Source organism: Pinus tabuliformis, chromosome 3_2, assembly GCF_031772625.1.
Source record: "Pinus tabuliformis cultivar Carrire ecotype Pingquan chromosome 3_2, CPIR1, whole genome shotgun sequence".
Classification (NCBI taxonomy): domain Eukaryota; kingdom Viridiplantae; phylum Streptophyta; class Pinopsida; order Pinales; family Pinaceae; genus Pinus; species Pinus tabuliformis.
The window spans coordinates 1,281,676,747-1,281,690,545 of record NC_142302.1 but is presented as its reverse complement, the minus strand read 5'-3'; the positions used below and the strand labels follow the sequence as shown (position 1 = coordinate 1,281,690,545).

General features: G+C 40.4%; 1 protein-coding gene across 1 annotated transcript; it reads left to right on the top strand.

The window, feature by feature from the left end:
* The first annotated feature begins 9,710 nt into the window (after window positions 1–9,710).
* Window positions 9,711–13,427, top strand: LOC149185420 (uncharacterized). The gene is made up of 2 exons (XM_089415655.1): window positions 9,711–10,870; window positions 11,618–13,427. Exons 1-2 carry the CDS (start codon window positions 9,711–9,713, stop codon window positions 13,425–13,427), a joined length of 2,970 nt encoding a protein of 989 aa, XP_089271781.1.
* The last annotated feature ends 372 nt before the right edge of the window (window positions 13,428–13,799 follow it).

The window sequence follows — 13,799 nt, the reverse complement described above, 5'->3', positions numbered from 1 at the left end:
GGCTTCACAAGATGACTAGGAAACATAGCTTGCGTTCCATACACTAGCTCAAAAGGTGATTTGCATGCAGACCTTTTTGTAGTCACTCGGACAGCCCAAAGAGAAAACTTCAATTTTAAATCCCAGTCCTTCTGATTCTTTGCAATGGGTTTTTTATAATTTTCACCAATGTTTTGTTGGTGGATTCAGCCAATCCATTCCCTTGGGGCTGATAAGTTATTGAATGAGATAGAATAACATTATATTTCTGACAAAAAGCAACAAAACTGATTGAACTGAACACTTGAGCATTATCAGTTTTGATTTTAATAGGGCACCCAAATCTGCTAAAAATGTTTTCTTCTAAAAACTTCATCACCACATGGTCATTTGCCTTTCTAGTAGGTATAGCTTCTACCCACTTGGTGAAATAATCAGTTGTTGTAAGAATCCATTTATACTGTCCACTTGAAGGTGGATTAATCTCTCCAACAAAGTCTAGCCCCCATTGTTTGAATGGTTCTTCTATGAAGACTAGAATCAATGGCAAAGGGGCCAACTTCTTCTCAGCGAAAAACTGACACTTTTGACAACCTCTGACAAACCTATATATATATATATATATATATATATATATATATATATATATATATATATATATATATATATATAGATATCACTAAATAACGTAGGGAAATAAAAGCCCGCTTGGAGAATTTTGTGTGTAGTGACCTTCCAATTGTAATGGCCACCACACAATCTTTCATGATAATCCTTAATTATCTCTGTAGACTCATCTTCTGTCAAACATAACAGCAAAATTCCAGCAGGATCTTTCCAATACAATCTACCCTCTACAATCACATATGGTTGTGCCTTGATTTTTAATGCTCTATATCTTGCTCTATCAAATGAATGAGGGCAAGAAAGAAAACATAAATAGTGAACTATGTGCTTATACCAATCTGAGCATAAAAATTTGTATTGGATCCTCATACCTAGCTTTGATTTATCTTCATTCTCTTTACTTGTCTCTTCATTTACAGGTGTTAATAAATTGATTCCCAAAGCCTGAAAGTTTGACTTAGCCAACATCTTTGCCAACCCTTGTCCTTTCACTAGTTTGGTTGGCTTTATGTCTAGGTCATATTCTTGGATCTTAGTTATCCATTTTCCTCTTTTACCCTCCACATCACTCTGGACTAGGACATCCTTCACTGCAGCATTTGGCACATAAGCAATAATTTGTGACTGTAACACATAAGTCCTGAAGATTTTAGGGCCTTCACCAAGGTGTACACCTTCTTTTCAATAATATTTTATTTGAGTTCAGCATCCTTGAGTACCTTACTAAAGAAAGTGACTAACTGCTCTTTACCTTCATCATTTTTCTGTAGCAAAACAACAACTATTGAACTAGGTGATGCAAATGAGAATATTTGAAAGGGCTTTTGATAATCAGGACTAATCAAAACTGGAGCTGCTTGTAATGCTTCTTTGATTCTAGAAAATGACTCCTTAGCCTCTTTAGTCCAATGTACTTCATTCTCCTTTTTCAGCATATTAGTAATATCTTTCACAATCTCAGCATAATTAGACACAAATCTCCTTAGAAAATTTATTTTTCACAAAAAAATTGAATATCTTTCTTACTTCTGGGGATAGGTATATTTTGTTCAGCCTATACCCTTGCTGGATCTATTTTTATTCCATCTCTTGAAACAATGTTTCCCAACAACTTGCCTTCTTCTAGAGCAAAAATAGATTTCTTGGGATTCAAAGATAGGCCATATTTCCTGCACTTCTCAAAAGTCTTTTTCAGATGTTCCAAATGCTCCTCATCTGACTTGGAGAAAACTGTGATATCATCCAAGTATATCACCACAAACTTATCACCCACAAATGCAATGTCCATAGATCTTTGGAATGTTGCACCTGCATTCATCAGCCCAAAGGGCATCTGAGCATACATGAAGGTCCCCCAAGGGGTTGTAAACGCAGTCTTCTTTTGATCCTCCTTATCAACAACCACTTGATTATACCTAGAGAAACCATCAACCATTGACATTCTGAATGATCCAGTTACCTTTTGCAACACATGATCCATTTTAGGTAATGGATAGTTATCCTTTAAGGAGGCTCTGTTCAAATTCCTAAAATCCACACATAACCTTATTTCACCATTTTTCTTCCTTACCGATACTAAATTGGCCACCCAATTAGAGTATCGGAGTGGAACTATTATCTTGGCATCAAAAAGCTTCTTAACTTCTTTTTCAATTAATGGCAAAAGCAAAGGATTGATCTGCCTGAGTTTTTGCTTAAATGGTTTAATCCCTTCTTTCAAGGGAATCTTGTGTTGAATTATGTTCACATCATATGTCTTGAGATCCTCATATGACCAAGCAAAAACATCAGTGTACTTCTTAAAAAGCTCAATATACCTTTCTTTATAATTAAATGGAACTCCCTTAAACAATTTGGGCTCATTCTGGGTCTCAATGTTGCAATCTTGGACCTGTTCATCCCGAGAAACTTTTTCTGAACCAACAACTACATCATTAGAACTAAAAAGTCTTTCAAGAGGGACAAGAACTTTTGGTAAAACATTATCCTTCAATTGAATGATCTTATGATTAGCTATGGACATTTTATAATCACTTACTTATGCATTTTTTGTTACTTCATCCCCATCTTGATCAATTTCGGTGCCTTGAAAGTCTTTAATCATCGTTAAGAACACTTTGATTTGCTGGTCATCCTCGAAAACCTGCTAGTGCTTTATGTTATTTGGAACAAATGGTCTATACTTCATTTCGACCTCATACCTCAGTCTTGGATTTATAGGAGCTCTTAAAGTGCTGGCTACAACAACCAATGAGTCTTCTAACTTGTTCCCATCTCTTGGAACGAATTGTATATTGAAAGCATCAAAGAAATTCTCAACTAAATCCCAAACTTCATTTCTATATGCCTTGAGTCTAGGGTGTTTTGTTTGATAGTGAATTTTGTATGCTTTATAATCAATTATGAATCTCCAAAAATAGAGAAGGACTAAACCCCCATTTGTTTTGTTGTCTGAAGAGCAATGATTAAGGATTCATACTTTGCCACGTTGTTAATTGCTTCAAATTCTAATTAAAAAGAAAATGGCATTATGTTACCTCTGGGTGTAATCAACAGGAAACTAGCACCTGTGCCCTCCTTAGAGTAGGCACCATCAAAGAAGCACTTCCATACACCTTCTGTTTGTAGCTCTGTATTTACACATGCTGAAGTGAGTTGCCTCTGATTATCTTCAGCAAGTTCTACATTATCATGCAACATAAAACAAGAGAAATCATCTTTTTCTTAGCTATACACAGGTGAATTACTTGCTCCATTCTTTGTAATTGTCTTAACAAACCTTGTTTCTCTATACAACCTTCTCTCTTCCCCACCAAAAACCAGTATAATAGCATAAGTAAAGTCCAACTTCAGAACTCCCCCCAATTTAGCCCCCCATGATCTAGATAGCAGCATTCCAAACCTAGCAGGGATATCTGCTACTACTACATCCATTACTAAGCTTCTGGTTGGGATCTGGGCTAATGACACCACCATATCCTTAATGACACCAAGACACTTGACCTTATTTGAATCGAAGGAATATAGGTCTCTGTAGGTCTTAGTGATTTGTAAATTTAGTTGTTTCATCACTGACAGTGGCATGAGGTTATGCGAAGCTCTAGAGTCGAGCATACAGTTATGAAAGATGAAGTCATGAATCAATAAAGAAATGTAGAAAGGGGGGGTTGAAGAATCTACCTCCTCAACATGTGGGCCAAAAACAACTTCAGGTTTATCTTCTTGTAGATTCATAGTATCATTCACATTTACATTTTGAGACAAGTTGATAAACTCAACAATTTCCTTTTTGTAAGCTGGTGTCTTGACCAACTCTGTGAGAGGTACCTGAATTTTTATTTTCTCCAATTCTTTAGTGAGACTAAATGCATGGAGCTGTCTTGCATTCCTTTCTGTTTCTTCTTCACTTCTCCTCATAATTGGAATTTCTTTTGGAATGGAAACAATTAGTTCTAAGGGAATTTTATCAATTTTATCTTGAGAAGACTCACCTTAATGCATCTGAGTCTTGTTATTTACACTCTGCTGCTGCTTTCCTTTATTCAGCTGTTTTGTAGGCTGTGCCTCTTGTGGAGTCACCTTTTGTAAGGGAGTAGAAACCTACTGCTCACCTTCATTTTCCTGAATTCTAGATCTTTTTCTTGATCTCAAATCATACTTGTGCAATTCTGCCTGCATAAAATCAGTAAACTGCTTCTAATACTCATCAATTTCATTTTCACCAAAAGTGACATCTGATTCAGTATATTCTTCTTCAACACCTATTTCATCTTTGCCCCCTGCATACAATGTGGAAATATGATCATCATTATAGTTATAATATTCTTCTGATGCTTCACCAAGATCTGCCTCTAAGTAGAGTGGCGCTTGGACTTGATCTTGGTCCTTTCTTTCCTTCTGCAAAATCTGCAAAGGTTGCCTTTTGTATTGGGGATTAAAACCTGTCTAGTCAATTTAGTGTCCTAAATTGCTCTACATAAATTATCAATTCGGGTATCGTAAACTGATGAAGTGTGGTGCACTATATGTGCTTAGTTAACCTTTTTCTTACTTCGTTGTTTTATAGTTTATGTTGCTTTTGGGGGTTTTGTTTCTCATGCTTAAGGAAATTAATCTAAGAAAGAAAAGTTATGCTTCTAAATGAAATCTCTAAATGTTAATGGACAACTAAATCTCTTTTAATGTTAAAATATAATTTCTAAAGAAGGGAGAAAAGGAAATGAACAAATCAAAACTTTGAATAGTTAGATTAATCTAAGCCGGAAAAATGTCTATGAAATGAAAGCAAAAATGATAATGCTATTTGAAATGGAAAGCAAATACAAAACGTGTAACTAAATGAAGTGTTTTGTCACTCTACTATACAATTTTGGGAGAACGACCTCCTTGTGATAGTATTTTGAGGGATTCAATACTTCATTGTTCTAAAACTGAAAATGAAATTTAAATGAAAGACTAAAACTGAAAATGAAATTGCAACTAATCTACTATAACAGCTAAATGAAGTGCTTTATCACTCTACTATACAATTTTGGGAGGACTATCTCCTTGTGACAACATTTTGAGGAACTCCATACTTCATTGTTCTAAGAAAAGGTAAACATAAAAAATGCAGAGAAAGACTCATTCATAAATGAAATACTTCACCACTTAGTCTTAAGATGAACCATCAACTGAAAGGAGTTTCGAAAATATTTACTTACAACATGAGTTATTGAACTAACATCAAATCTATTGTGTGCTCTAATGCTCCAAGCACCAACTAGAAAACAGGAGGACTACTTTCTTGGACTATTTTGCTAAGAATAGATTACACAGTTAGATAAATCTACAATCAACCGATTGAACGCACTTGCATGAATTAAAATTGCATGAATGGGAAATCTAAACTATTAAACTTGAAAAGAATCATAAAAATAAAATGACATATTTGAATGAAATCAAAGCAAAACTACAAAATAAAATCTACTCTATCTTACATTCTAATATGCTCCATGACATCTCCTATTTCACATCTCCTTCCATGTTGGGAACTTCAAATCTTTATTCAAATTCTTCAAAATTACAAAGTACAACAAGTTGAGCTAACAAAGTTTACAAAGCTTCCAAATGAAGGAGAGAGATCTCCTATTTATACAAAAATATGAGAAGTCATCTCATTAATGAGAGTCCATGAATCTCTCCCTATACCTCTAGAGTTATAATCAAAATAGGAAATGATAAGACACATGTCTTCTTAGAGTTTCAATACAAATAGGAAATGTGACACATATCCTCATGATCCCATGATCCTTTCCACTCAAATTCGAATTTGGCCTTAGGATGCCACATAAAGGTCTTCTAGAAGCTTCCTTTTGACCTACACATGTCAACAATCTCATCCCACTTGTTAGGTATAAGCATATGCACATTATTTTCTAATTTTTAACCACAAATTCACTTAAAAATGCTAAGAATTAATAAAGTTTGGAAAAACATAAATGTGACCCAATAATGATGAAAGTGAGATGGATGTAGTGACATGGTAGTGAAATGAAGGTGAAATGGAGGTGATATAATGAACATGATAGTGAAAGTGTAATGGAAGTGAATGACAATTTAAAGGCCCAACATACCCCCCAACTGAAGCTATTGCATGTCCTCATGCAATATATATTACATTAATTCTTTTGATCTTTGAGCTTTGGCTTAACTTTGCATGATATCATTTGATAACTTCATATTTCTGCAAAGTGTTTTACTTGAATTGCAACATGGTTGGTTCTTGTGTTACAATCATATTTTGTTGTTGCATTCAATTTTTGATCTTTGAACTTTGCATAATCATAATTTAATTATTGTTGAAAAGTATATCTTTATTGGATTGCATCATGGTTGGTTCTTGTGTGACAACCATTGTTTGTATCCAATTATCCTTTAAGCACTTTTGAAAAGCCATTATATGCTCATAATAATAATGTAATAGTTAATATATTTTGGAAGTATGTGGGCTTCTGAATATTATATGAACATGGCAAGATATGAATATGAATGTATTTCCCCCCCAATTGATGGTATTAGAAATTTTATGAAATGAGGAAGAGAAATGCTTTTCCAACAATTATCATTCTAACGTTTTATGGAATTTTATGGTAAAAAGTTAGAAAATGGCGTACCTTAACTTGCCCTTTGGAAATGGATGAGTTGTATGTGTGGTGGCTACAAAATTATGATCATAATATTATTCAAGTGGCTGGACAAAAAGAGTCATGGATAAAAGAGTCAAGATGACTTTTTATTGCTTCTACTAAAACTTGCTGAATCTACTCCAAAATGCTGAAAATAATAGTCTTCATGTCTTCAAAACTCATTGGCACAATTCCTACTATGTGAATAGATGTTTTGATGTCGAACATAGTAGGAAATTGTTGATTAGTGTCCATTAATGAATGCCACTAGTCAACATGAGAACTCTCACCATTGATGACAATGAGAGTCAAGATGCCCAAACACATCTTGCTAGGTACGAATAAATTTGCCGATGTCGAGTCACCTAGAAGATCCGATGAACAAGGGACATTAATGTATTCCCATTGTTCGTCGGCATGAGGACTTGCCATTAAGGCATGCAAGCCTCAAGGTGTTTTTGCAAGGAATTTAGACTCAAAGGACTATGGACTCAATAATTTGCATTGAAGCAGGGTTTATTTGTGAAATGAAAATGATAGGAAAAGGGAAATGAAAATGGAAGATAACGAACACTTAACGGATGGAGACCAGGCGATCTAGGGTTCGAAAGGGCTTTGGTTAGGGTTTCGGGTTCTGCAGTCAATGCACGAACCCTCCGTCTCCGCGTCCGTCTATCTCTGTTACAGTCCTCACCCTAACTGCGGACTGCAGTTTTTACCTGCTGGTAACTTCTCGGAGAACTGAGCACCGAACCGTGACTAACGGCGAGCCCTGTGACGGAACACCAACAGCTGCACGGACCGTTTTTCCATATTGCAACTGTCGTTTTCTCCCGGTTTTACTCTCCGTTCCGAGGTGTCTGCAGATCCTAGGAGCAGCTGGCAATGGAGGATATTGAGGCCGTCGATTACTCCGCGGACCCATTGGAAGGGGTCTCCATCTGGCGCACCCCACTTGATACATCCGGAGGTATGTACAGCTCGGACTTACCTGAACAATTTCCGCCGTTTCCGTTTAGTGAACCGCATTCGCATACCCCTGTTGTCCTCCCGGACGACCCGCCGACTTGGCCTGCTCTTTCCACGCCCCCGCACTCTCCGGCAACCCTAGGGTTTGTTTCAAGCTGCATTAACCCTAACCCTGGTTCACTTCCTCTGGTCACAGGCTCTTTACCCCTCCATTATCAAAACCCCTCTCTCCCTGGTCCCTCTATCGGCATCCCTGTCTCCATCGGGCACACTTCCGGCAGTTTCACCGCCGTACCTCCGCTCACAGGCCTCCCATCGTCTTCAGGATTTCACGGCCCCTCTCATTCACCCCGAATCCCGGCATCGCAGCAAGCAAACCCCCCACCTTCTGGTCACCCCCATCGCAATCCCCCCCCTCGGGGCCCTAAACGGAAATACAAGTGCTTCAAATCAAAGGAGGAGGACGTATTTCTCAGATTGGAAGAAGACATTCGCTGGGGTGAGGCCATGGATTTTGCTGATCGTGTTTTGGTCGGACGCATCAGGGGCCGAAGTTACTCGGCAGCACGTTTGGAGCAATGGGCAGCGGAAGTTTGGGGCCACCATTTGGTGGATATCCCTTTTGTGCAGACCTTCGTGCGGGGCTGGTTCACTCTACGTTTCGCGCGTGCTGATCACACCAACTGGGTTCTATCATCTTATTGGCATTTTGACCATGCCCGGTGTTACTGAAGAGATGGACTCCTCTATTTGACCCTGAGACGGAGCAGATTGGCATCGGACCGGTATGGATTCGACTTCCAGGGCTTCCACTCCAGTACTGGTCAGAAGACATCTTCAAGAGGATTGGTAATGCCATTGGCGGATATATGGGCTATGACAAATCCTATTAGCAGACAGGTATGATGGCCTATGCCAGGATACTCATCAACCTGGACACGAGAGGCGGACTGCTGGAATATATTACCATACAGTGGAGGGATACTGAGCGCAAGCAAATCATAGATTATGAAGGCGTCCCATACAGGTGTCGCAGATGCCACCAAGTAGGCCACCTATACAGAGATTGCCCACTCCTCAAGAAATCAGTATCGAATGGCTCGGAGGAAGAAATCCCACAGAAACAGGACAAACCCTCTGAGATACATCCTACACAGACCTCCGGGGAACAGGATCGCCCTCAGATCGCGGAGGAACCACGGAGCACCGAGCCATCTGACATTGCTGGGGATCCCTCTGATCCGCCTCCGGCCTCGCCAGCACATATGCAGCCATCAACTGATCAAGAGGACTTGGAGCAATCGGGTAAGTTTACTATCTATTCTCCGTCTTCTCCTCCTTCATGCATGACATTGGGCATATCATCACAATTCATTGCATCTGCATCCATCCATACTATCTTATCCTCTGCATCCTCTGCATCCCCACCACTGAATATTCACAATCACTCCACACTCACATGCTCCCTTCCACTCCCTTCACCGGTGGCTCCTCCATCCAGAATCACTTCGACTCTGGCCACCCTATCATTAAATTCATCACCGTCTCCCCCCCGCTACTCCCTCCGCCCCCGACTGAAGGACAGGGGTCCGGATGCAGTTGGACTTGACCTGACTAGCATGCCTATGTCCCTCAAGAATTCCCGCGGCAGACCCTCACGCATTACCAAGGCAAGGCATACTGCTGATGAAGAAGTCGCCCTGGGGCGACAGCAGACTATCTTCCGGGCCCTTAGAGCGAGGAATGGCCCATCCCCTTCCCCTCATGAAGTTTCTTTCTTTCAATTGCCGGGGGTTTGCTAGTACAGCCAAAAAACTAGCACTTAGGAGATTGCTCCTATCATCTCAGATGGACTTCATATTTCTACAAGAGACCCTCTGTCAAGCCGAACCCCTCATCCATACTCTCTCTGTCTGGCTCCCTTCCTGGACCTTCCATGCATTGGATGCGTCCGGACGATCTGGGGGAATGGCCATTGGGGTAAATAACAGAGTTGCGGAGTTCAAGAACACTTTTGGAGGAAGAGGGTTTATAGGACTCGATATCAGTGCTCATTCTGCTGTAAGAGACATCAGGATTATCAATGTATATGGCCCTTGTGCAGACCGTGCCAATTATTGGAGATCTTTACTTGAATCAGAGCTATTCCAAGCAGACAACATTATACTTGGAGGAGATTTCAATTTCTCGCTCGGATATAGTGAATCATGGGGGCACTCAGCCCAGGTCGATTCCCTCACTGATACTATATCCAGCCTACTAGAGGATCATCACTGGGTAGATATACCGTCTGCTAAGCTCCAATATACATGGTCAAATAACAGAAGTGGAGACCAAAGCCTTGCAAGAAGACTGGATAGATTCCTTATCAAGGAATCTCTGGTTAACGATCTCCCCAGAGTTCGGCAATGGGTTGGATCGGGAGGCATTTCAGATCATCGGCCAATCTTCTTAGAAGCTGAAGACCTAACCCATAAGATTAAGAGCCCTTACAAATTTAATGCCTCTTGGTTACAAGATCCCTCCTACATACAATTGGTGCATAATTTCTGGCGATCCAATGCCATCAGAGAAGGAGAGGACATCTCAGTGGGCTTCGTAAGGAAACTCACAGAACTCAAACAGATCACCAAGAACTGGGCACACCAAAAACGCATTCAGGATAATCTGACATTAAAGGAGGCTGAAAGGGTCATTGTAGAATTTGAAGAATCATCAAATGGGACTTTCCTCTCCCCTGAAAGCAAGGAGAATTACACCTCCCTTATTGCAAAGCGCACTCAAATCCTGAAGGAAAGGGAAGAAAGCTGGAGACTTAGGAGCAGAGCTATATGGCTCTCCGAAGGAGATGCAAATACCAAATTTTATCACAAGTTTGCAAATGGCCGCAAAGTAATAAACACTATTTGGGAATTAAAGAATGATCAAGGGGTCACTGTCTCCTCACAGCGGAATCTGGCCAGACTGGCTACAGAGCATTTTAGAGGCATATACAAGGCTCCTGTAGAAGCCAATATCTTGGAAATCATGAGAGTGGCTGAGCTCTTCCCCAGATACATTGAACAAGAAGACGCTGAGGAACTACAGAAGGAAGTGACTATGGCAGAATTGGAGGCTACTCTGAAATGGTTCAAAAAAGATAAGAGCCCTGGTCCAGATGGATGGACCATTGAATTTTATCTTGCATTTTTTGATCTTTTGGGCAATGATCTCCTGAATATAGTCGAAGACAGCAGAAGGAGAGGTCGTATATCCTCAGCCATTAAATCCACTTTCATAGCTCTCATCCCCAAATCGAATGCCCCAAGCACTTTTGATGACTTCCGCCCTATATCACTTTGCAACTGCCTCTACAAAATTATAGCTAAGACCATTGCTAATCGTCTTAAGCCCATTCTATCGCATCATATATCCGCTGAACAATTTTCATTCCTGCATCATAGACAGATCCATGAGGCCATTGCTACTGCCCAAGAGCTCATGCACACCTTGCAGATTAAGAAACAAAAAGGAATGATCCTCAAGGTGGATCTGTCCAAGGCTTTTGACAGAACCAATTGGCTATACATACGGCTATTGCTCACTCACTTGGGTTTCCCTTATGACTTCATCAAATGGACCATGAGCTGTATCACTGATGTATCCTACAGTGTTTTACTAAATGGGGAAGCTACCTCTTTCTTCACTTCAGAGAGGGGTCTCAGACAGGGATGTCCACTCTCCCCTCTGCTGTTTTTACTCATTATGGAAGGGTTGAGTAGAATTATTTCATCTGCACGGGATAGACATCAGTTATCTGGTATCAAACTTGCAGACAACCTATTCCTCACCCACCTATTATTTGTTGATGATATCCTTATTTTTCTGAATGGCAGTGTTGGAGACTCCACTGTACTCCATAACTCATTTCTACTCTTTCAGCAAGCTACTGGTATGAAGATTAATGTCAATAAGTCCACCATCACTACTTTTGGCTGCTCTATCAATGAAATAGCTTATGCTAATCAGCGATTCCCTTTTATCAACTTGACCTTGTCAGAAGGTATTAAATATCTTGGTTTCAGACTGAAACCTAATGGATACAGAATTGCTGATTGGTTATGGCTAATAGCCAAGGTGGAAAAGAGACTTCAAGTATGGTACCACCGATACCTCTCTCGAGCTGGCAGACTGATACTTATTAAAGCTGTGATTGAAGCCACTCCAGTATACTGGATGGCTCTCACATGGATACCCAAGGGCATACTCAACAGATTACAGCATATATGCAGTAAATTTCTTTGGAAGGGCCACCAGCCAGGCAGAATTTTTGCCTGGGTAAAATGGGACACTATAGCAAAACCCAAGCGCTGGGGGGGTTGGGGTATCAAAAGGCTCGACCTTTTCTCCAGGGCTCTGGCTGCCAAACTTGGATGGCAACTCCTCACCACTGATGGACTTTGGACCAGGGTAGCATATGCAAAGTATATCAGGCCCTTGAATGTGTTGGATTGGATATGCAGTCAACAGGGAACTAATCATAACATATCCATCATATGGAAAGCTGTCATCGGTACACTACCCTTATTACGAGAAGGATTAACTTGGCGCATCAAGGCTGGTAATGCGGTCCGAATAGGACTGGACCCATGGGTCGGATGTGGAAACACTCACAGACTCTCAGAAGGCCTCATTGGACATCTTAATGATAGAGGTATCATATACATAATGCATATTGGCGATCAAGCAAACTCCTCCTTCCTCCATCAGGCCTGGACCAGCGCACAATTATTAGATATTCCGGCACAGTGGCACAATGAATGGGAAGAGTACACGGATGCACTCACACAAGCTCATATCAGACTTACTGAAGGACCTGACGAAATCATTTGGGCTTTTGCAAAACATGGAGCATATACCCCGAAGCTTGGCTATCTAAAACTCATGGAGCCTCATAAGCCTCAAATTATCCATCCCACATGGAGGGCATTATGGAAACTCAAATCAGCCCCGCGTACTCGACTGCTCATGTGGAACATACTCTTCGATAAAGTACCTACAGGCACCAATCTTATGAAGAGATCCTTCCATGGACCCTTCCGATGCCATCTCTGTCACCAGGAGGAAGAAAGCACTTTACACTTATTTTTGAACTGCAGCATCGCCTTACAATTTTGGCATGCCCTCACTTCTCACCTCCCACAACTGAATAATTGGCATGGTCATAGCTTAATGGAGGCATGGGAGAACTGGAACCAAGAACACTCGGGGAAGGCCATTAATATTCCGCTTCTTGCATGCTGGGCAATCTGGATTGCCCGGAATCAGGCTATTTTCAATCTTAGAGCCCCCCACTGGCCCACTATCCTTCTTCATACCATTGCGGATTATAACATGATACCTGATGAAGAAACCATAGGCCCTGTTCGCATCATTAAACAATTGGATATTGACAAATCCAAACCATGGGCTTTTTTTGATGGTTCTGCACAAGAGGTGGGTTGTGGGGGAGGAGCAGTACTATATCTCAATGATACACACAGCTACAAAATTCAAATATACTTAGGCAGAGGAACTAATAACTATGCTGAACTGTGCACTGCCAAGCATCTCATACACTTTGCCATACAAAAACAATGCAGACATCTCCAGCTGTTTGGTGATTCCAAAATAGTTTGCAATTGGCTGTCTGATGCATCTCATTGACATGCATTTTCATTGAGGCATATATTAGATGAGGCAAAGAGACTGACTACTTCCTTTGAATCATTTGCTTGTTGTCACATCTACAGGGAACAAAATACCATTGCAGATCAACTCTCCAAAGAGGCAGCGCACAGACAAGGAGACAATTGGTTGATACAGGAGGAAATCGAAGGGTCATTCTATCAGCATTATCATAGACCCTTTGATGATCGGATGGATAATGGGCTATAAAAGCCCACTTACAGATTTTCACTTGTTTTTTTGTTGTCAATAGTTGTATATATCTCTCTATATTTAGCACTATACAACACTTTATCTTTGATATATATGGCTCTCTGCGTAGAGCAATGGACTCCTATTTTGAACACTGTT

What these genes read in the sequence shown, in the direction of transcription:
- LOC149185420 (XM_089415655.1), top strand. Translation starts at nt 9,711, where the DNA reads ATGGCCATTGGGGTAAATAACAGAGTTGCGGAGTTCAAGAACACTTTT. An exon ending in TTGGAGGCTACTCTGAAATG is followed by an intron (nt 10,871 to 11,617) that starts GTTCAAAAAAGA and finishes TCTGAATGGCAG; the next exon opens with TGTTGGAGACTCCACTGTAC.